The sequence below is a fragment of the Sinocyclocheilus rhinocerous genome, unplaced genomic scaffold (genome assembly GCF_001515625.1).
Source record: "Sinocyclocheilus rhinocerous isolate Xijiao unplaced genomic scaffold, SAMN03320098_v1.1 scaffold3206, whole genome shotgun sequence".
NCBI classification, from domain to species: Eukaryota; Metazoa; Chordata; class Actinopteri; order Cypriniformes; family Cyprinidae; genus Sinocyclocheilus; species Sinocyclocheilus rhinocerous.
The window spans coordinates 99,836-123,512 of record NW_015626039.1 but is presented as its reverse complement, the minus strand read 5'-3'; the positions used below and the strand labels follow the sequence as shown (position 1 = coordinate 123,512).

The window sequence follows — 23,677 nt, the reverse complement described above, 5'->3', positions numbered from 1 at the left end:
AATCTTTCCACAGCTCTACTGCCCCACTTCTGAGTCTGCTTTTGCATTGCACTTGTCAGTTTTCAAGTGACAGCAGCAGTTTACAAACTTCAGTCAGTCACACAAAAGGAAGAATGGAAAGATAAAGAGCTAACGCATGGGATTAATTGCTGTAGATGATCTTTTTCTCCCTTTTATGACATTATGTAAGGGGCAAAATATTGAGGCCCCTTTATTCAGTTTGGATGCGTTTCATTCTAATTAGTCAAGGACCCTAATTCTTTTTATTACTAGTAGCCTATGATTTCATTATAATGTTGAAATTCAGACAAGTAATGATTTTACATTTACATTGTTATATGAAATCACCTACTACAGTCAGCCATTGAATACTATGGGTCTAAAATAAATGCTTAATTTTCTTTCAGGTATACCTTTTTTATTATACAGATGTAATATTTTCTTCATCCTGTTTATTTTTATTTATTTATTTTCAATAACTAACACACCACTAAGAATGAAAATACCTGCATGTTCAATAATAAGTAAATAAATAAGCAAACAATCAGGGGTGTACCCTACACATGATAATTATTTAAATAATCATATATTTAAAAAAAAATATCATTAATTTCATGAATATCAAGGACTTTTGTCAGGGTTAATCCATTTGACCTAATCAATATGTGCCTATTCATAAAACTTGTGATATTTTACATACACTGAACAAAATTATAAACGCAACACTTTTGTTTTTGCCCCCATTTTTCATGAGCTGAACTCAAAGATCTAAGACTTTTTCAATGTACACAAAAGGCCTATTTCTCTCAAATATTGTTCACAAATCTGTCTAAATCTGTGTTAGTGAGCACTTCTCCTTTGCCGAGATAATCCATCCACCTCACAGGTGTGGCATATCAAGATGCTGATTAGACAGCATGATTATTGCACAGGTGTGCCTTAGGCTGGCCACAATAAAAGGCCACTAACACAGATTTAGACAGATTTGTGAACAATATTTGATAGAAATAGGCCTTTTGTGTACATAGAAAAAGTATTAGATCTTTGAGTTCAGCTCATGAAAAATGGCGGCAAAAACAAAAGTGTTGCGTTTATAATTTTGTTCAGTGTAAATAAATAAATATAAAAACGTTTCCATTTTATATATATTCAAATGTAATGTATCGTTAGAAGTGAGCTACGTGCATGAACTGTGTTCCGATCAATATGATCCCTACACAAGTGTTCATTGCTCCCTACTCCCTGAGCGGGGGAAATCCGTTGAAGTTTACTTCACTTTGGAACATGGGCTGGAATTGGGAACCGCTGATGTAGCCTTGTAGTAATGTTGTCTCTGGTATTCTGGTCTGTGAGCGTATGTGCGATCAGGGGGTGTGGCTTTGGACGGCGATTGCAGGGAGGGTGGGACGTTTGCTTTCAGTGCTATCAGGCTAAAGTTAGCATTTTCCAAGATCTCCTACTGCACCTTTAAGGCATTTTAACTTCAAATCATTGCTTCGTGCAAAAATATGAATACATAACCCATAATAATGCTTGCTCCAGTGAAAAAGTCCATCCCCTGTTGTCCTGTCACATCAAAATTCACCCACATATTTGTTTAGAGCTGTTTTGGACTGTTTTGGCTTGTTAACGGTGCTTGATCTGTGCATATTTCTCTCCTGATTCAGACCAGATGACTTGTTCACCGCAAAAAGCAATATTATGGGTAGAGGAATTGAGTCATTATACGAAACAGGTGCCATTTCCACGTTGCAATTTTCAACATTTTCATTAAGAGCATACTGTTTTTTTAAAAAACCTACAACTTGAAAGATGTTAATCCTCCCAAAAAAAAAGAAAATTACACAAATATTTTTTTGGGAAAAAAAACCTTTCAGGTAATTTTTTGAAAAGAAATGTGTACTGTGCATATAAGAGAGGTATTTGTAAAATATCACCTGTAGTATGTCAGTCTTACAACTAGGAACATACTACAACCTTTGGAACATGGAAAAAAAAACATTTTGGTGGATTACAGTTATTTTTTCATGAACACATTTGTGTACTGTACGTACAGCAAGGGAGATATTGGCAATATTTCACCTGTAGTAAGTCAGTCTGGTCACTAGGTACATACTACAATCTTTGGAACATGGAAAACCCCATTTTGTTGAATTACTGTAATTTTTTTCTAAAAATATTTGTGTACTGTACATACTTAGGGCAAGTATTGTCAAAGGTGAGATATTGGCAAAATATATTCAGTCAGTTTGTCCTCTGGACATTTACTTTAGCCATGTAAACATTAATTTGAATGAATTAATGGACTTAATTTTGTACTGTGAATTTGCAGATGGTCCCTAAAGCAGCCTTGGCGAATATCAAACCTAAAAACTAACTTGACCGTGCCATTCTTGGGGGTAGAAAGGCTTAGTTTCATATTCTGGGAACATCATCTGGCCTGTATTTTTGCATCATCAGTAAAGCGTATTCAGAATTTGGTCTTTTAACAGCTAACATTGTGTTATGTTCATATTCTACATCACCTGTTTATAGTTTGCATCATCAGTAAGGTGATACTGTGGTTGGTCTTTTTTATATCTCTGTATTAGTTCATTGAGTCACGTCAAGGGTAGTTGGGGAAAAATGGAGTATGACGTTTAAAGTTAAGGAAACTAAGCCAGTGTTTCCCAACCTTTTTTTTGTCGCGGCACCCTTTGGAAATTTTAACAAACTTGTGGCACCCTACAAAATTAATTTTGTCACAATATTTGAATTTCTAACTTCGATATGATAATTTGAAAAGTATAGATATTCGGTACAACAAGGAAGAACTGCAGAATATAATGTCATACAGATATTTTTAATATTTATAAAAAAATGTGTCCATCAATTAATTTAAAAATATTAAAAAAGGATTTTTTACACGGCACCCCTGCTCTCGACAGACGGCACCCCGGTTGGGAAACACTGAACTAAGCAACCGAAAACAATATATGTCTTCCTCTGATGTAATGTTAGTTGTGTACATCAGCGTCGGGTAAAATAGCATTATAATCTCCTTTGGTAGAGAAAGCAGCTTACATGAAGGCTAAGATGTTGAATTAAACGTAAACACAGCTTTTGTGTCTTAATCAACTGTTCCACATATACACACTGGCCCTGATAATTATAACTTCAAATTTACCGCTTGCTCCATTTCAGCAAATCAGTTTTTGTGTATGAATGACTTGCTTTACCTGTTGCTTTGGTCTTCATTAACAACACTCGCTTGCGCCACCTGCTGGTGAGCGACTAACAGCAGATGGAGATCATGCATTAGTTCTCTACTGCTATTCCAGCAGTTTCCAGGTCTGCAATGCTGAATTGCAAGGTACATGGATCCTGGATGTTGTCATCTGTGATCATGATGACCGTAACGTGGCCTTCTTCCCACTTGCATTGTGATCTGTAAACCCTCGCTTCCAAATTAATACCCACAATATTTATGTTAACATTTTTATGAATCCCTCTATGGCATATTTAAGTCACACTTGAATAGTGGTCCATAATTAATCAAAAACATCTTAGGACAAGGTTTTCACACTGACAGCTGTCATAGTAAGACAATTACCAACTCCGTTCCCTATCGAACAGGAACTCCTGTTGCATCGCTTGACGCTAATGGGAAACTCATGTTTACTCTGTTACTGAAGCCTGATTTGTTAACGTTTGTGTAGTTGCACAAACTAATGGCACTCGAGCCCACCAGAAGGGGCGGAGCCAACCGCTATATGAGTCGGCCTCGGAGCGCCATCTCATCAGAATCTTCTCCTTCAGCGACGAGACCATCTCTTCACTGACTCTGCGATCAAGAAGCTAAAGAAGGAAGAAGCTCAGCCTGAAGCTCTCTGCAGTAGAAGAGCCCTGGCAGAGGAATAAGCGAGAAACCTTCCCCTGCGGTCATCTGGCACTTCAAAAGAGCAAATTTCCTACCGATGTTGTTGCAAATGTCGCACCACTAGTGTGGCTCATGCAGGGAACCCCTGCAAGATGCAGAAGGGCACAGTGAGTGTGTCGCATGTCTGGGCAGTGCCCGTGCAGAGAATGTGCGCTCACTGAGACGGAATGCTCTTACCGAGAGCATGAATCTCGCATTTCTCTGCTCGTGGACCACCTTCTTCAATGAAGGTAGCCCCGCTCTCCGTTTATCCTCTCTCAGCGAGCTCGGAGAAAGAAACTGTGGAGTCACAGAGCTGAGCAAAAGGGTTTGAGTGATCTTACGCTGGCACAGGTCCCGCGTGCTCACTCTCTCCGCAGCACTTTGATCCGCCGGTGTGTTTACAAGTGAGGATCAGCGCCCCTCATAACATCAAGTGGTTCAATTCTTCTAGGCGAATTGGAGTAGAATGCTGTCACCGATGTTCTGTATCACTGACAGCTTGACACTAGGTTGCGCTCACTGAGATAGAGTGCTTTCGCTACAAGTCTGTTCCTGCTGCGCTCGCGGATTGCTTTCTTCAATGAAGGCGACCCCGCCCCTCCCACTCTACCACTTCTCTCCTCCCAGCTGCCTCGGAGGAAGAAATGGTGAACTCACAGATTGAGTGATAAGGCTTGAGTGATTATACACCGGCACAGGTCCCGGGTGCTTCACTCTCCCCACAGCACCTTGATCTGCAAGTGTGTTTTACATGTGAAGATCAGCGTCCCTCGTTTGCATCGAGCGGTTTGATTTTTAGGCGGATCAAAGGACAATGCTGTCACCAATAATTCCATAATGCTGACAGCTTCAAATTCGAGTGCACCGCTTGCCTGGGCCACGCTCACGCTGAGGCTGCGCTCACTGAGATAGATCGTTCTTACTACAAGAGCTTGTGTTTGAAGCGACAATGAAGGCAACCCTGCCGCTCCCACTCTCCCGTTTCTCCCCTCCCAGCTGTCTTGGAGGAAGAAACGGCGAACTCATGGGTTGAGTGATCAGGCTTGAGTAATCGCACGCTGGCACAGGTCCCATGTGCTTCACTCTTTCCACAGCACTTTGATCCGCCAGTGTGTTTACATGTGAGGATTAGTGCCCCTTGTCTGCAACAAGCAGTTTTATCCTAAGCGGATAATGTGTACAGCACTCTGATCCGCTGGTGTGTTTTACACGTGAGGATCAACGGCCCTCGTCTAACGAGAGGTTTGATCTTTTTTAGGTGGACTGATGAGAATTATCACTGACAGCGTCAGATTTGAATTAGTCTGGGCCACGCTGAAGCTGTGCCTATGGGGGCAGGTTTCTCCCGCTGAAAAACACTTTGAGAGGAATAGGAGATGGTCAATTTTCGTCAAGGCCGGAACTCCCTCGAAGAATGCTTGCGATTATTCCCCACCTCTTCGAATAATTCTGAGTGGTGGAGGATTTTAGCTGGGCACGTCCTGCAAGCTCAGCGTGTGCCCCAGCAAACTACTGCTGTGATAGAGGACCCACATACTCAAAGAGCATTTCTCCTTTCCCTGCAATCATGAATGTCAGTTCCTCGTCCCCACAGGGTGAACTGCCATTAGTAAGAATGGAACCGCTTGCCGCCCGGTTTTTGGCTTGAAAAGCCATCCCAGGTGTGTCACGCTGGATTCTAAAAGTCATAAAACAAGGTTACTCGCTCCAGCTCACTCGCAGGCTGCCTCATTTCAGAGGCATGGTTCAGACTTTGGTACGGGACAACAAAGCTCATGTTCTTCGGTCCGAAGTACAAACACTGCTTGCAAAAGGTGCCGTAGAAACGGTCCCTTTAACAAACAGTGAGTCCGTTTTTTACAACTGCTACTTCCTCGTTCCCAAGAAAGATGGCGGGCTCAGACCAATTCTCATACATCTGAATCATGCTCTCATACGACAGCCGTTCAGAATGTTAACTTTGAAACAGATACTTGCCCAAATATGCCCCGAGGACTGGTTTCTGTCTGTGGATTTTAAAGATCCATATTTTCACATCCAAATAGCCCCCCATCACAGACCGTTCTCGCGATTCGCATTTGAGGGAGTGGCATATCAGTACACAGTCCTACCATTCGGACTGTCCCTGGCCCCTTGCTCTTTTACAAAGAGCATGGACACGGTTCTTTCTCCTCTGAGACAGATGGGAATCCGCATCTTGAACTACCTCGACGACTGGCTGGTGCTAAGTATCGTTTAAGTTAGGAACTACGTGTTCCCTCAGGATGTTTCAGAAGTTGCTCGGCCTCATGTCGACCGCCTCCTCTGTGATTCTCCTGGGCCTGCTACACATGCGGCCCCTCCAATATTGGGTCAAAACTCATGTTGGTCCCACGGCTAGTGCCTGGGCCGGTGATATATCAGAGTAATCAATCGCTGTTTCAGAGCTGTGGCCCCCTGGACAACTCCTCGCCTGTTCTTATCAGGCATTCAGTTGGGAATGATCTCCAGAAGGAAGGTAGTCACATCAGACGCCTCCATCTCGGACTGGGGTGCTCTGTACAAGGGCAACCCGGCGTACGGCTGGTCGATCCACGAGCGACGCCTACATATCAACTACCTCAAAATTATGGCAGTCTCTCTGGCCCTGAAAACCTTCCTGCCAGCCTTAAAGGGGCACCACGTCCTGGTTTACAGGATTTTTCCTGTTCTGGGCACAGAGCTCCTCTCATTACGAGTGGTTCATGTGCCGGGCAAATTGAACCAGGGAGCAGACATGCTTTCCAGGGACAATGTAGTTCCAGGGGAATGGAGACTAGTCGGTTCAAATGATTTGGTCTGTCTTCAGCAAGGCAGAGGTGGACCTCTTCGCCTCCGAAGACAACTATCACTGCCCAATCTATTTCTCAAGACAACGGGATGCTCTGGCCCACAATTGGCCCAACACACGTTTGTATGCCTTCCCTCCAATCGCCCTGCTTCCTCAGGTTATCAGGCGGGTCAGGGAAACAAATTTCTCACTCCTCCTAGTGGCCCCACTCTGGAAAAACCAAACTTGGTTCCCAGAGCTGATTCAGCTGCTGTCTGCAGCCCCATGGCCAATACCACCGAGGAGAGACCTTCTCTCAAGCGAAGGGCAAGATTTGGCATCCCCGGCCGCAGCTGTGGAGCCTTCATGTTTGGCCCCTCGATGGGAGTCTAGCCAGCTCCCCACAAGAGACACTAATACCATTCTGGAGGCTAGAGCTCTGTCTACAAGTTGTCTTTATGCTCTTAAATGGCCAGTCTTCTGTGACTGGTATTCAGCACGAAGTCTGGATCCGTATTCCTGTGACGTGTCCCACATGTTAACCTTCCTTCAGGAGTTGTTGGACAAGGGCTGTACCCCTTCAACACTCAAGGTTTATGTGGCAGCCATCGTGGTGAATCATTCTCTCATGGCTGGCCACCCATTCAGCAGAAAAGACCTAGTCATTAAGTTTCTAAGGGGAGCTCAGAGACTGAACCCACCTCGCCCTAGAACTGTGCCGATATGGGGCTTGTCTATAGTCCTGAGGACCCTCAAGGGCCCTCTCTTTGAGCCACTTCAAATGGCTGGCCTGCAGCCCATGTCACTCAAAACCACTCTGATTTTGGCCTTGGCATCGGTCAAATGAGTAGGTGACTTTCAAGCGCTGTCAGTCAGCACATCCTGTCTTGAATTTGGGCCTAATGACTGTAAAGTCGTTCTACAACTGCGAAGCGGTTACGTACCTAAGGTTCTCTTAACTCCGTTTACAGCCCAGGTTATTTCACTGTTAGCTCTCCCTACAGAGAATGGCGACCAGGGTCCCAACTTGCTGTGTCCTGTTTAGACACTTAGAGTGTATGTTGAGTGCTCTGGGTTGTTCAGACAATCAGAGCAGCTCTTTGTGTGCTTTGGAGGCTGCTCTAAGGGGCTATAAAATGTCGCTGGATAGTAGATGCTATAGCCCTGGCTCATGCCGCAGTTGGCTTGCAATGCCCTATAGGCGTGAGGGCCCATTCCGCCTCCTGGGCGTGGTCCAGTGGGATTTATATCGGGGAGATTTGTGTGGCTGCCGGCTGGTCGTCGCCGTCTACCTTCGCTAGACTTTACAATTTGTACGTCCCTGCTATGCAGGCGCATGTCTTTTCTGCTTGAATCTACCCATTCCCGCTTTGAGTGGAAGGACTTAGTTAAGTAGACCTCAGATTTACGACGGTCTCTTCTGTAGCTCAGGGTTAAGGGGCCCTCTAATGAGTGCTCCAGAGTTGGGCTTGAGTTCCTGTTCGAAAGGGAACACTCTGGTTACAAACATAACCTCGGTTCTCTAAGATAAGGGAACGAGTATTGCATGCCGTGCTATAAGCTGCACGCGAATTGTTGGCTGTCGCTTCAGTCGAATGATGAGATGGAACTCCAAGCCAACTTATATAGCGGTCAGCACTGCCCCTTCTGGCGGGATCGAGCACCACTGGTTTGTGCAGCTACACAAACATTAACAAATCAGGCTTCAGTAACAGAGAAACAGGAGTTTCCCATTAGCGTCAAGCGACACAACACTCGTTCCCTTATCTCAGGGAACCGAGGTTACATTAGTAACCAGAGCGTTTGTTTGTCTGAGTTTGCAACAGTAACTAAGGGGGGCGGGGCTTACCTATAGGTCAATTTTAACTAATGAATTTTTGGAAGCGAATTTGTAAAGTGACATAAAATATAATCAAAAATTGCCTGTTGAATATTATAAATCATATTTTTAAATAGATTGAATATTTCTCTGGAAGTGAACTCTGCGAGGTGAATATGGATTATTGAATTTTTAAATATGAAAATGTGTGTGAAATGTTTTGAATTGAAATATTAAAAACTTAAATAAACAACTATGCTGAATTTCAGCCCCTAAAATGCAAGCCCTGAAAATACAAGCCATTAATGCAAGCACTGATAATGCAATGCATTATTTTTCACTTAGTGCAATTCAACATGCTTTTTTTGTTTCAAAGATATTTGTCATTATTTTTCTTTCATATTTAACCAGCTTTATCAGCATTAATGCATTTCTTCATCCAGTCTGTCTAGGTTTCTACCTTCAGACGTCAGAGGTCCAGGCATATCTAGGAGAAAGCGTTATCTTGTCCTGCAATGGTTCAGGATTCCCTGTGGAAGAGCTGCACGTTCACTGGGAGGCGATGGGCAAAGACGTCATCTCTCTGCGTGATGTTGTCATGGTCGGGAGAGGGTTTGAAGACCGGGTGAACTTCCTCAGTGATCCTACAGAATCTGAGGACTTTTCCCTCATTCTGTCAGATGTGATGCTGAATGATGGAGAGATATATGAATGTCTCTGGGAGGGAACAAAACCCATTTGCTCTGTATTACTACAGGTGTCGAGTAAGTATGGCAGTAACTTACAATTCAGAGTTGTCAATTACTAGTTGTAAATGTAAAAAAATATATATTATTATTATTTTTTTTTATCTCAGGAAACAGGACCTTAATTAATATTTATTGTTCAATTTGCAAAAAGGTACTTCTGAACTTTCAAGAAATCATATTTTCCCACCTCAGGCCAAAAGTAGCAGGTCCATAACTGCCACAAATATTGAGGAACCATCATTATTATAGATTAGTCGTCAACAAATGTGTTTATATATATATAAGTGCTGTCAAATCGATTAATTGCAATATGTGTGTGCCGGTGTATATTTATATGTATATGAAATATATGTAATTAATATTTATATTTATGTATAATATAAATCATATATAAATATGAATATATGTATATATGTATATACATGTACATATTTCTTAAATATATGTCTTTGCATTTATGTAAACATATAAATATACATGTTTATTATGTAACACACATTATGTAAACAAACTTTTATTTTGGATGCAATTAATCGATTTGACAGCACTAATATATATATATATATATATATATAGAGAGAGAGAGAGAGAGAGAGAGAGAGATACATTTTTTATTTTTATTTTAGAGGGATTTTTTTTCCATTACACACCAGTAGAGTTCAATGTATCAATAAATGTGACTAAGTTCAGTATCCTGTTAATTACATCAGTAGTAATTTGTGGGAACACAAATGGCACCAATTCCTGAGAATGAAATTCTTAAAAATTAAGGTTCCTCAATAAATATCTGCAGTGAAGAACTTATACATGAACCATTTTCATAATATAGAGTTTGTGGATTGGCTGTTGGTTTAAAAATAATAATAATTTTAATTAAACAAAAAAGTGAATTGTACAGGGTTTGTGAATTGGCTGTTTGGTTTAAAAAATAAACTTCATTTAAAATTAGATTAAATAGATTTTGGGTCACAACACCAAAGAACATAAAAAGGTTCTCCTTTGAAATCAGATCTTTCTGAAATCAAAACATTTTTAGAACCTTTATGTCTAAGAAAATAAAGAGTCTTGCTGACTTCATAATATCAATCTTCCTGTAGTAAAAACTTCAAGAGGTAGAAAAAGTGCAACGTAAATCTCTCTTGTGTCTCTGCAGCACCAGCGTTTTTCACCAATTATGTGGAAGCGTTTGAGGGTGACGATATCACTTTGGAGTGCTTTGGAAATATTCCTAAAAATAAACCATGGGAAGACATTTATGTTCAATGGCTGAAAGATAACAGAGAAATCCTGCGGTTGAGCTCTGGAAAGATGGACGTCGGTATTGATTACAGCATCATGAAATTACCGCCCAAACATGACATCAGTCGCGGTATCTTCTCATTGAGCATCACGTCAGTAAGTGTTTTTGACCAGGGTGTTTATCAGTGCCGTTACAAGAGCACAGATTATGAGGCGCTGCGGAGTGGGTTCCCAGAGACGTACACACTCACTGTTTGGGGTACGTAAGGTGTTCAATCATTTAACATAAGCTGATCAATTAGTTAAGACTGTAGTATTACTTCCTGAGTAATAGAGTAGAGCATATGAAGTCAGAACCTGGAAGACTAATTTGCCGCTGGTTCCTTCAAGATTTTTCTACAGGGTTTTATTATGAGGTTTTTCAGTTTCTGAGTAAAATAAAGCCTGTAGTGATCATAACTTGACGATACTTTGACGTTTTGTTCTACAACATAAACTGCACACACCCATACAGAAAACGTGAATTTTGAAGCAGTTATGCTTTTTTTTTTTTAAATATATGTTTCTAAGTGTTTGGTAGACATGTGTGCATACAAAATCGCATACTTCCTTATATCGTAGGCAGAAGTCATACAACAAAAGTATGTGAGGCAAAAGTAAGTGAGGGGAGTATGTCAGAATTCATCGTATTCGAAAAACAGTAGGTGAAAAGTACCCGGATGACCTACTTCTACCGCCCGGATTCTGAAGTGTGCATTAGATGGACACTTTACAATCCCAATAGGCCACGGGAGAGGATTTATGAATGGCAGTGAAGCGACACAACTGACGCTGGTAGGTCATGTGACAGTAACAACATGGCAGATGTAGTATGTTGGAATTTCATTCATACCCATATTCATAGTATATAGAACGTTCTTTTTAACGGTCGTGAAGTAAATTAAAATTAAAATGTAAATTTAGTACCTACTCAGATGCGATTTCAGACGCACCAATGGTGTGAGTAGGGTTGGGTATCGTTTGGATTTTTTATGATACCGGTGCCGAATCGATAATTCTAAAACAGTACCGGTAACGGTGCCTGAACCGATACTTTAAAAAAAAAGAGCCACAAAAAATGGTGGATAACATTAAAGAACTGCTTTTTTTAAAGAAAAATATATTTAAAATAAACAATTTATTAAAAGTTTAAAGTATACATAAATATAATTAAATACAAAAAACAACAAATTTACATACCACCCAACCCAACTACAATACTTTAACACCAATAACAGCAAAGTAGTTGATATTCTTGGTATACTACAAACCAGCTTCAAAATTTCAGCAATTCTTTTGCAGATATATGATCATATTTGCCTTCTCTGGCAAAATACGACACCTCTCCTGACTTATTGCATGTCCTGCACAAGAGAAAACCCTCTCAGATGGTGTTGATGAGGCCTGAACACACAGGTATGTGTTTGAAAGTGCAGACAATATGGGGAGGATGTCCCGCATCCCCCACCACCAGGCTACAGGGTCTTGTCCTGATGGGATTGAAGGTAGACATGTGTAGATCTCAATCTCTTTCTGGACCTGTTCAGCTATGTAGAGGGCACCACTTTTAGTTGCCGTTGCCCTCATTAGTTGAAGTAGCTCTCGGTCCTCATCCTCAAACAGCTCTTCTAGGGCTGACTTCTTGGCACGCTTCTTGTGAGATGAAAAAATACATAAAAGTAGGTGTTTAGACAAAAATAGCCTATTCTAAGATTATAAACTTAATTGTTCCTCTGCCTTGTCCTCTTTATTGTCTTCCAATCTTTCTTCATCAATGTCCTGAAGGCCCTCCATTGGAAGCTGTACAAATAATGTTGCACATATAAATAGCAAGACTTCATCATAAAAACTGTAACATACCACATATGGTAAGCAAAGCAGAGCATTAAATACCTGTCCTTCTGTTACATTGCAAACTGCTGCTTTCTCCAACCGGCCCCAAGCAGCATCAGCAACAACATCTGCAAGTTTGCCTTTGAAGCAAGGGTCCATCAAAGTGACCTGCTGGAGGACCTTCTGAATGTCTTCATCCTGTAATAAAAACATGACAAAATATTTAGTGTCTAACTGGAAAATACCTGATATTGTTTTTTGCAGATCTCCCCAGACCTTCTCTTTCAAAGCACTGGTAAACAGAGTGTCAGTATGGGGAGAATTTGGCCCCATGTGGGGAACTTCTCAATGGATACACAGAGGGTTGAGGTATACAACAACTTCAAATCCTCTGCTTTCTGGAAGTCATTGTCTGTGAGCCTTTTCAGTCTAAGGGAAAAATAAGATATAAGAATAACATATCAACTATTATGTTGTTACTCATTGTTTTACAATTGATATTCATGTCTATCACTTGTCTTTCCCCATTGGTCAAGTGATGCTGCCTGGATGGCCGGGTATTGCTCCAAAAATCTCTCCACCATCGGGAAAAGGGAGTTCCACTTTGTTCTGACATCCAGAATGATGTTGTGTTCTGGCAGATCTGAAACACAAATGTACATTTTGAATGACAATCTTCTGAAGATGTTTGAAACAAACATAAGTTTTAAGATTTATAAGGCTACTCTAGTACTTACTGAGAAGTTGCTGCTTCTCCCGCAGGATGGTCTTAGCTACGGAGGACCTCTTCAGCCACACCACAATAGCTCGAAGTCTGGCACACCACTTTGTAATGGCACTGATGCTATAAACCTTCTGTGCTGCCAGGTTTAGGGTATGGGCAAAGCACCCAACCTTTAAAAGCTTCAGATTCTTCAGTGCAACATCCATATTGCTGGCGTTGTCTACTGTGGCAGCTACAACTTTAGTGTAACTTTATCTGGAACTCCTGGAGAATGCAATTTATCTTGTCTACCACCATGGAGGTCTGTTTGTGACTCATACACAGCTTTGGTGTATAGCCCCTTCTGCTTATTGTGGCCATCACTGCAGTGCACAGTAACTGTTAAATAGTGGTTCTGTGCCACACTGGTCCACCCATCACATGTAATAACAGCCTTACTCACTTGTGCTAACTCCTGAATAATATTTTGTTTCTCAACAGAGTACCATGCAGGAATAAGAGTGTTAGACAGATCATCCCTGGATGGTGGGTGGTAGTGAGGATTAAGGGCAGTGGTCATCTCTCTGTATTAAATAAACTTCTCCTTTGTCAATAGAGCCTTCTTTGCCAAGGTGAATGGGTTCACTGTACTACTAGTACTACTAGCTGGCGAGCCAAAATGATAAACACAATTCATGTTAAATATTTTACAAATCATTTGTTAGCATAAATGCAAGATTTGCATTTTACAATGAATATTACATTAGTCTACTAACCTGCGGAAAGGTTGCTGTCGTCGTCATAATCAATGGCCTCCACTTTGCTAGGGCTGGTCTGACTGGGGCCGGGGATGCCCACACTGCCAGCTGATGTCTGCAAGCTGTTGAACCCGGTGCATCCCTCTGCTTTTAAGTTCATCCCGTGTGTCCTCAAATGTTTCAAAAGGTTTGACATGTTTCACCCTTTACACACAATTGTAGAAAGACATTTTTTGCATGTCACAGTGTCAGAATCCTTTGTTGTGAAATACAGCCACACTTTAGAATGTTTAACTTTAGGCATTTTAATTTAAGCATGTTTAGCTTAGCTAGCTAACGGTAGGCTACCTGCTGCCGTCAGAGCAAGTGTAATTTTTGCATTCACATGCTCCTCGGATTGTCTCATTTCCCAAGTTGGGCTTTTAAGTCAGAATGTGAAAACAACATGGACACTCACTACAAAGATTTGCTAGATTTGTTTTATCAGAGCTTTCCGACTTGCATTCACGTGCATTTTCTCAGTCCAGAAATTATTTTTCAAATGCGGTGCCAGTGATGATGCTTCTTACGTCCGTTTCGGAGAACCAGAGGACAAATATTTAAATCGATCGCTCAGGCATTTAAGTGGCACCGAAATCTGCGTTTTGATTCGGTCCGGTACATACCGGTTATATAGGTACTGCTGCCTTAATGGCACTGGGTTTCGGTACCCAACCCTAGGTGTGAGTGTGTGTAGTTTACGCTGTAGAACAAAATGTCAAAGTATTGTCAAGTTATGTTAAGGGGCAGTCGTGGCCTAATGGTTAGAGAGTAGGACTTGTAACCCGATGGTTGTGGGTTTGAGTCTCAGGTCCGGCAGGAATTGTTGGTGGGAGGAGTGAATGACCAGCGCTCTCTTCCACCCTCAATACCACGACTGAGGTGAGACCCTAGAGCAAGGCATCGAACCCCCAACTGCTCCCCAGGCGCCGCAGCAATATGGCTGCCCACTGCTCTGGGTGTGTGTGAGCGCACATGGATGGGTTAAATGCAGAGCACAAATTCATAGTATGGGTCACCATACCTGGCCACATGTCACTTTCACTTCACTTTACCAGAGGCTTTATTTTACTCATAACTCCATTATAAAACCCCATAGAGAATGGGTATCTACGTCACAGCCGGTTGTATTCTGTGTAACAGTCGCCATATTTTAGGACATGCTCAGGAGCACACAGTGTAAACAAACACAAATCATCACAGAAAAGGCTGACCATTTTATATTAATTATTTTTTTCGAAAACAGCTTGAATTTAGAATTAAACTGAATAATATATAATCTCTTATAAAAAATGCTCAGATATTTATTACATAGTATTCAGTCTCGTTCACTACAGTGGTACTGATATATCTACTAAAAGAATAAATGCAATATAGCTAGATCTCAAACGGTGGATCATGTATCATCATTATATATCGTAATATTGCCCAGAAACGGCTTACTATTAAAGCAGCATTAAGCTAGATGAAACAGAATAACTTACTGTAAAGCTGCTTTGAAAAAATGTGTATTGTGGATGCTATACAAATAAATATCTTGACTTGAATGAACGAAAGTTCAAGATTCCTTACTATTAGAGATGCAGAGGAGTGTGATAAAAGGTGGCCGGCTATCAACAAGCGAGCTATCTGAGGATAGCTATGTGCCAGCTCAATGATTGATCCCCTACGTAGGGTTTTTAAGTAGCGGTCTCCTTGAGCCCTTGCCTAGACAGTGCTGTCTCCCCTCTTAGGGTTGTAAGTAGACAGCCCACTCTTTGTGGTCTGGGCAGTTTCAGTTGGTCCCCCTATGCACTAGCTCAATGATTGCTCCCCTGATTAGGGTTTTTAAGTAGTGGTCTCCTGAGCCTCGGCCTAGACAGGGCTATCTCCCCTGCTAGGGTTGTAAGCAGATAGCCCACTCTCTGTGGTCTGGGCAGTTTTGAAGGAAGGTCTTACTTAATGGCTATCTGAAGCTAGCTGTGTATTGTTTCTTGGTCTACGAGCCTTCCATAAGACCCTTAGGATATTAGTGCTGTGTTTGATACATCGATACGACGATGTATGGTCACAGAGATTTGACAATACGAGTATCGATACAGCTGGCCCTGTATCGATATTGTGGCACGTGTGCAGCAGTGGACCGCGCTTAATTTGAATACAAGAACAACGTTTAAAATTCAGCAGAAAAGTGCAAGGTTTCTAAAAAATAATGAATAGAGCATAATAGGCTATAACAAGGTTTAATCTGGCCGCAGAGGAACACAACGGGGTTGCCTGATATAAAGAGACGTAATCCCCAAAACAGAGTAGAGAGTGTGTTAATTTGTGCAATGATAACCTACCAGCAATGTAAATATGATTTTTTTATATATTAGAATGAGTACATTACAATATAAATTTATTAGAACGAGTGCATTATTATTTATGGGCTTAAAAACAAGATGCAAACAATCAGAATATTGTACCTGGTGGGGAGTGCCCAATGTAAACATGAAGCATATGCCATTACCTATATTATACTGTGGTACAGCTATGGAGGCCCTTCATAATGCAGAGGTCAACTGCCGGCTCTGCCAATAGTTAGAAATGGCACTATAGTATGCAGTGTTTAATAAATAGCTGTTTTAATCAATTCTGCTGCGGTGAAATTCAGTGCAGTCGGTATCGTGATATGTATCGTATTGTGGCCTCTGTATCGTGATATGTATCGTATCGTGGATTTGCTGGTGATACACAGCCCTATAGGATATAGCTATCTGAGGATAGCTATAATCTAGCCCGGCAGCTATTCCCCTTACTTGGGCTTTTAGTATTGATCTCTTTGATCTCTCTACTCCTGTCTCTAGTTTAAGGTTTTCTAGTTTATCTATTCAGGTGTCTTGTGTATCCAGGCTAAATTGCTCACATACCATAGCTATTTGAGTATAGCTGTGTTCTTAGCTTTGGTTTGGATGTTTCCTTTTATCTGAATTGGGCTTTTAGTATTGGGCTTTTAGTATTGATCTCTTTGATCTCTCTACTCCTGTCTCTAGTTTAAGGTTTTCTAGTTTATCTATTCAGGTGTCTTGTGTATCCAGGCTAAATTGCTCACATACCATAGCTATTTGAGTATAGCTGTGTTCTTAGCTTTGGTTTGGATGTTTCCTTTTATCTGAATTGGGTTCTCCATTTCTGCCAAATTATGTGAGTGGCCCAGGGCGTCAGTGGCTTGGTCCCTTTTCTGTGTAAAGATTAGGTGCATATCTGTCACCTCCTTGGTCTCTCACCGGGTGGACTGGCATGCACCTCTGCATGGCATAGTTGGCATTTCATTCCCTAAAGTGTCCGTTAGAGGATGCAGCACGAGTTCCCTAGAAGGGGAATATCTCGGGTTATGCATGTAACCATGGTTTCCCAAGAGGGAATGAGACGCTGCGTCCCCTCACCATGCCTTCGGCCTGCCTGTTTATGTCTCCTTCAGACAAGTAAGTTAATGACGTATTCAGCAGGTGCACGTTTATACTTCCAGGCACCCGCCTATGACGTCACAGGCCACGTGGACCAATAGGACTGGCGTTTTTTCACACACATGCTTCCAGACACCGTTCATGCTGGCAGCATTTCTCAAAGTGTCCACTAGAGGACGCAGCGTCTCGTTCCCTCTCGGGGTACCATGGTTACATGCGTAACCCGAGACATTTTCTTCCTTATTTGTCGTGTGATCGCTTGCAGTTCAAATCAAATCAATGTATCTGTAATATACAGTGGGTACGGAAAGTATTCAGACCCCCTTAAATTTTTCACTCTTTGTTATATTGCAGCCATTTGCTAAAATCATTTAAGTTAATTTTTCTCCTCATTAATGTACACACAGCACCCCATATTGACTGCTGCTATGGCACTACCCACTCAGTAAGACTGGATAACACTGGGAAAACGTGCCCGTTCCACTTGGAACCGGAACGTTGCGCAAGCCCATCCTTCCCGAAGGAGGTTTCGGAAGTACTTACATATATGAACAACCGTCTAGGAGCATATGGAAGATTAGAGGTGATTGTAACCAATGTTCCCTCTAAGCTGCGCGCGCGCACAGCCGCACAGAACAAATAATAAACAGTGTCTAATAATATACATGTATTCACATGTACAGGACAGACGCAAAAATGAGTTGGGAAAGCCATTTGATTGAATTCTAGTAAATGCGAAATAATTGCAGTGCTCTGGAAAATTGCTAAAATGTTATTGTCGTTATAGAGTTACAACCGGTGAATGCGGTTTACAGGTTTCATAGAAAGAGAATGATGTGTGGCAAATGAGTCACTGTTGAAATTGAATACTTTAATGGCTCTGGAAAATTGCTAAAATGTTATTGTCGTTATAGAGTTACAACCGGTGAATGCGGTTTACAGGTTTCATAGAAAGAGAATGATGTGTGGCAAATGAGTCACTGTTGAAATTTAATACTTTAATGGTTGGGGACGAAATAGCTCAACACGAGAGCCGACGCAAACGCAATGACATGTGAAATAAAACATCATCATGTTTTAAAGAAGAGTGGCTTGATTAAGTGGTGGAAATAGCAGATGATGGGAACAGAATGGTAACAAAACTCCGAGACATTTACAGTCACACATAGGTGTAGTAGTGTGCAAACTCTACTTCATAGGGATGTTTAGATAACTAAATAAGAATTCACATGTACAAGTTTTTTGAAAATATTTGTTTTTTTATTATATTATATTATATTATATTATATTAAGCCGAATAAATAATTGACCTCAAAAAGGGAATTAATTAACAATAACTGCTTAATTTTTTCATATTATATTGTATCATATTATATTATATTTAAAAAAATTGTTCTGCATGAGATTATTTTAGATAATTTTTAAATAGAATTTCTTAGTAAGTAACATAGTACTGTAAAAAACGTTTTCTCAGGTAACCTAAAATGTGCATCATTTAGTTACATCAAGGATCAAATCAAATATAAATAGCACATTAAAGTTCAAAGTTATTTTTTGTGTGTGCGCTTTAAAGGTATGGTATAAAGAATGTTTTTGCTCAGGGAAAATATCAGAGAAAAGTTTTGCTCAGCTAGAAAAAAAAATTAGAGGGAACATTGGTAGTAACCATGTTTTTTTTTTTGGTGTATTGATTACCATTTGTATAACCACAGTTTTGCAATGATTAAAAATGGTTATTGTAGCAAAACCATGGTTAATTTTTGGTAATAACCATAGTAAAACCTTAGTAACCATGTTTTTTGTTTTATTTGTAGTAAAACCATGGCTAATTTTCATAAGAGAGTTCAATAGTGAACGTAGACATTTTATATTATTTCATGTTTATATTACCAAACTTAAGAACTCGTTGGAATGGTTAGCACTTACTGTATTATTCTCACTGCCTGCGTGGAATATGTGTGCATTTTCAGCTTTATAGCGTGGAAAAAGTACATTTTTCATACCGGCCATTAGAAAGGCTATGGCAATTGATGATACAGTAAGCGTTAATCATTCCAATGCAATCTTTAGTTGAATAATATAAACATAAAATGATATAAAATGTCTACATTCACTACTACTCAGTCTCTACATTTACGTTTAGTCATTTATCAGACGCTTTTATCCAAAGCAACTTACAAATGAGGACAATAATGCAATCAAAACCAACAAAAGGGCAATAACATGTAAGTGCTGTGTCAAGTCTCGGTTAGCCTAACGCAGTACACGTAGCAATGTTTTTTTTTATAATAAATAAAAAGAAAACAAGTAAAAATAATAGAAAAATAATAGAGAATGCTAGTGTTAGAGGGTCATTTTTTTATAATAAATAAAAAGAAAACAAGAAGATAGAATAGAAAAAGAATGTTGAATGATAGTGTTAGAGGCTCTTTTTTTAATAAAGAAAACAAGTAGTAAGAATAGAAAAAGAATAAAGAATGCTAGTGTCAGAGGCTCTCTCTCTCTCTCTTTTAAAGAAGACAAGTAGTAGGAATAGAAATAGAGAAAATAGAAACAGAGAGTGCTAGAGTTAGAGGGTCAAATGAAGATGGAAGATATGTGTTTTTAGCCTTTTCTTGAAGATGGCTAAGGACTGCTCGGATTGAGTTGGGCGGGTCATTCCACCAGGAGGGAACAGTTAATGTAAAAGTCTGTCAAAGTGATTTTGTGCCTCTTTGGGATGGCACTATAATGCACCGTTCACTTGCAGAATGCAAGCTTCTAGAGGGCACATAATTCTGAAGTAGTGAATTTAGGTAAAGCGATACAGAGCCAGTGGTGTTTTTTTAGGCAAACATCAATGCCTTGAATTTTATGTGAGCAGCTACTGGTAACCAGTGCAAATTGATGAACAGAGGTGTGACATGCATCCTTTTCGGCTCATTAAAGACTAATCTTGCAGCCACATTCTGGATTAGTTATAGAGGTTTGATAGAATTGGCTGGAAGACCTGCTAAGAGAGCATTGCAGTAGTCCGAAAGAAAGGGCCTGATCTTCCCAATGTTGTATAAAGCAAATCTGCAGGACCGGGTCTCTATACTGCAGCTCCCATGTCCAATTCTTTGCACTGTGACGTCACGTTTCCATTCTCTGGCCCTGTCCCAAATGGCACACTTGCCGTCTTGTGGACCTACAATGGCAGATTTACAAAGTCCATGAAACCATATTTCAGGGGTGCCCAAACTGGGTCCTGGAGGGCCACTGTCCTGCAGAGTTTAGCTCTAATTTGACTCAACACACCTGCTCTATTTATCATTTTAGCTTTCAGAAGGGTGCTCGCGAGCGCCCCCCTTTTCGGCCGCTATGCGCCCTCGTTGCGCACTTCTGCCGAGTCTGCACTGAGGCGACCTCAACAGCAGACTTCTACCCGACAGTTAAAGTGGCATTATGCCATGAAAGTGTGGACTCAGAGAAAGACTGCAAGCGTTTAGGGTGTGATTTGTGACAGGGCCAAAATAGGAAAAATCTTGAAGGAACCAGTGGCGAATTAGACGGGTTCTGATGTCATACCTGCACCCCTCTATTGTCAAATGAAAACACGCACAGTACAAAGTAACTAATTCATATTTTTATATAAAATTACAGTGAACAATTGTTATTTAAAAAAACAAAGGCAGTATAACAAATATGGTAAATACATACTAAATAATTTAAATATTTTGTATAACAGTAATGAAAATTAGAATTTTTTGCATTGTGTTTTATTTATTTATTTATTTTTATTGGACAATAATTTTGATAAGCCACTTTTTTTGCTTTTTGTATTATAAATTTATTAAATTATTTTTAATGACAAACAGACACATTTTCCCTCTAAATTCTCATTACATTCACAAGTCACAATTTTTACATTTTAGTCATTTCTTATATATTTTTAATATATTTAATTATATATTTATATAGTTTTGTGATTTTTACAACAATTCAACAGTACAACAAATTCGATAAATAAATACTTCACAGTTTAAATATTATTTTTTGTATAGTATTATGTTTGTATATTATATATTATTATTAACAGTTTTAGTAATTTTAGTCTGTGTTTTCTCTCTTTCAATACTACGTCTAGTGTTGACAGATATGTCAGACACGTCAGTCCCAGAGACAGGCACTGATTCTAGTAAGTATTGAGTTTGTTTCTGTTTGACTATTAATAAACACGGAGACACCTTTATGCATTCAGAGAGGTCATTTATATATATTTTTTCTCATTTTTACAACAATTCTCTTTACTGTAACTGAAGTTTTATACAAAAAATATACAGTTGTAATTTCAATCAGCATGAAATAACATTAGATGCTTAAGATGCAACACATTTGATATATAAATAATGGACAATTGAAATAGACTTTGTATAACAGTAATGAAAATTATAATTTTTTGCCTTGTGTTAATGATAATTTGGAGGCAAATGTGTTTAATTGTCATGAAAATAATATTAAACATTTGTTTTTTGATTTTGGTGTGAAATAAGACCTGGACATGCTCTTGACAGGTTTTGTGAGGTTCACCGGCCCTTTAAAAGTCAGTGTTGTCATGTAATCTCTTTCTCTCTCTCTCATTCTCAGGTGTGTTTTCAGATGTGACAAGCAGCACAGAGTCTCTCTCCAGCTCCAGCGCGGTCTCTCATACTCACACAAGCACAAGCGTGCCAGTTTGGACATCTGTTGTGAGTGTTGAGACTGAAGCGAGTGCTCAGACCAAAATCAGCAGCTCTGTGCCAAATCACACATATGCTGGCAGCACTCAGACTCAAACCATCAGCTCTCTGCCAACGCTAACATATGCTGAAAGAGCCGAAGGTACTGTACTGATGCTGATCAGGGCCACAAAGACCACAAACACTCACAGCGACCTCCTTACATGTCCTGATTAGTAGTCAATAAATGTCTTTCAATGTCTGATTATTTTAATGTAAAGTTGTTGCTGTTTAATCTTGGTTGCATATGAATGTCTTTCAACTCTAATTCCAGTGATGACAGATATGTCAGTCCCAGAGACAGGCACAGATTCTGGTAAGTATTGAGTTTGTTTTTGTTTGACTCAGTGGGGCCATTTATAAATGTAGTTTATGAACCAGTGATATTTTAGTGTCATTAAGATACTATTATAGTTTTTATTCATAGTTTGAATCAGTTTTTGTTCTGTTTTCATCTTAATTTTAGTTAAAGTTTTAGAAATTTTGATTTGCTTTTTTAACAGTTTACTTTATTAGTATATATTATGCAGAAATTCTTTGGTTATGCAAACTGATTGTTGCAGCAGCTGTCAGGGTGGCTGGTCTCAGACGATCTTGGAGGTGAAGATGCTGGATGTGGAGGTCCTGGGCTGGTGTGGTTACACGTGGTCTGCGGTTGTGAGGCCGGTTGGATGTACTGCCAAATTCTCTGAAACGCCTTTGGAGATGGCTTATGGTAGAGAAATGAACATTCAATTTACGGGCAACAGCTCTGGTGGACATTCTTGCAGTCAGCATGCCAATTGCACGCTCCTTCAAAACTTGCGACATCTGTGGCATTGTGCTGTGTGATAAAACTGCACATTTTAGAGTGGCCTTTTATTGTGGCCAGTTTAAGGCACACCTGTGCAATAATCATGCTGTCTAATCAGTATCTTGATATGCCACACCTGTGAGGTGGATGGATTATCTCGGCAAAGGAGAAGTGCTCACTAACACAGATTTAGACAGATTTGTGAACAATATTTGAGAGAAATAGGCCTTTTGTGTACATAGAAAAAGTCTTAGATCTTTGAGTTCAGCTCATGAAAAATGGGGGCAAAAACAAAAGTGTTGCGTTTATAATTTTGTTCAGTGTATTTAATAGTTTTAGTAATTTTAGTCTGTATCTCTCTCATTCAACTCTACTTCTAGTGACAATGGATATGTCAGTCCTAGAGACAGACACTGATTCTGGTAAGTATTATGTTTGTTTCTGTTTGACTGTAGATATTAAAGACTGGGACACATTTATGCATCTTAAGGATATATTTATACATTATATGTAGTAAACTCATGCACTATATTCCAAGTCTGATAACATATGATATTATGATACAGACCATTAAAGGGGTCATATGATGTGATTTCAATTTTTCATTTCTTTTTGGAGTGTTACAAACTCTTGGTGCATAAAGAAGATCGGTAAAGTTGCAAAGACTAAAGTCTCAAATCCAAAGAGATATTCTTTATAAAAGTTAAGAGTCAACCACGCCTACCTAAAACGGCCCATTCTAATACGCCCCCACATGTCTACGTCACAATGTGGGAAGATTTGCATAACGCCGCCCAAATGTTCAAGCAAAGAAAGAAGGCGTAACTTTTATCCTCGCTGTAGTATTGT

At 40.0% G+C, this 23,677-nt stretch overlaps 1 protein-coding gene across 1 annotated transcript in view; it reads left to right on the top strand.

Moving 5' to 3' along the window:
• The first annotated feature begins 8,287 nt into the window (after positions 1-8,287).
• LOC107709360 (uncharacterized) overlaps positions 8,288-23,677 on the top strand; it is a 21,033-nt gene continuing 5,643 nt past the window's right edge. Inside the window, exons 1-4 of the mRNA XM_016513822.1 lie at positions 8,288-8,358; positions 8,920-9,272; positions 10,417-10,755; positions 21,905-22,138. Coding sequence (XP_016369308.1) covers positions 8,288-8,358; positions 8,920-9,272; positions 10,417-10,755; positions 21,905-22,138 — 997 coding nt within the window. The remainder of the gene's footprint in view (positions 8,359-8,919; positions 9,273-10,416; positions 10,756-21,904; positions 22,139-23,677) is intronic.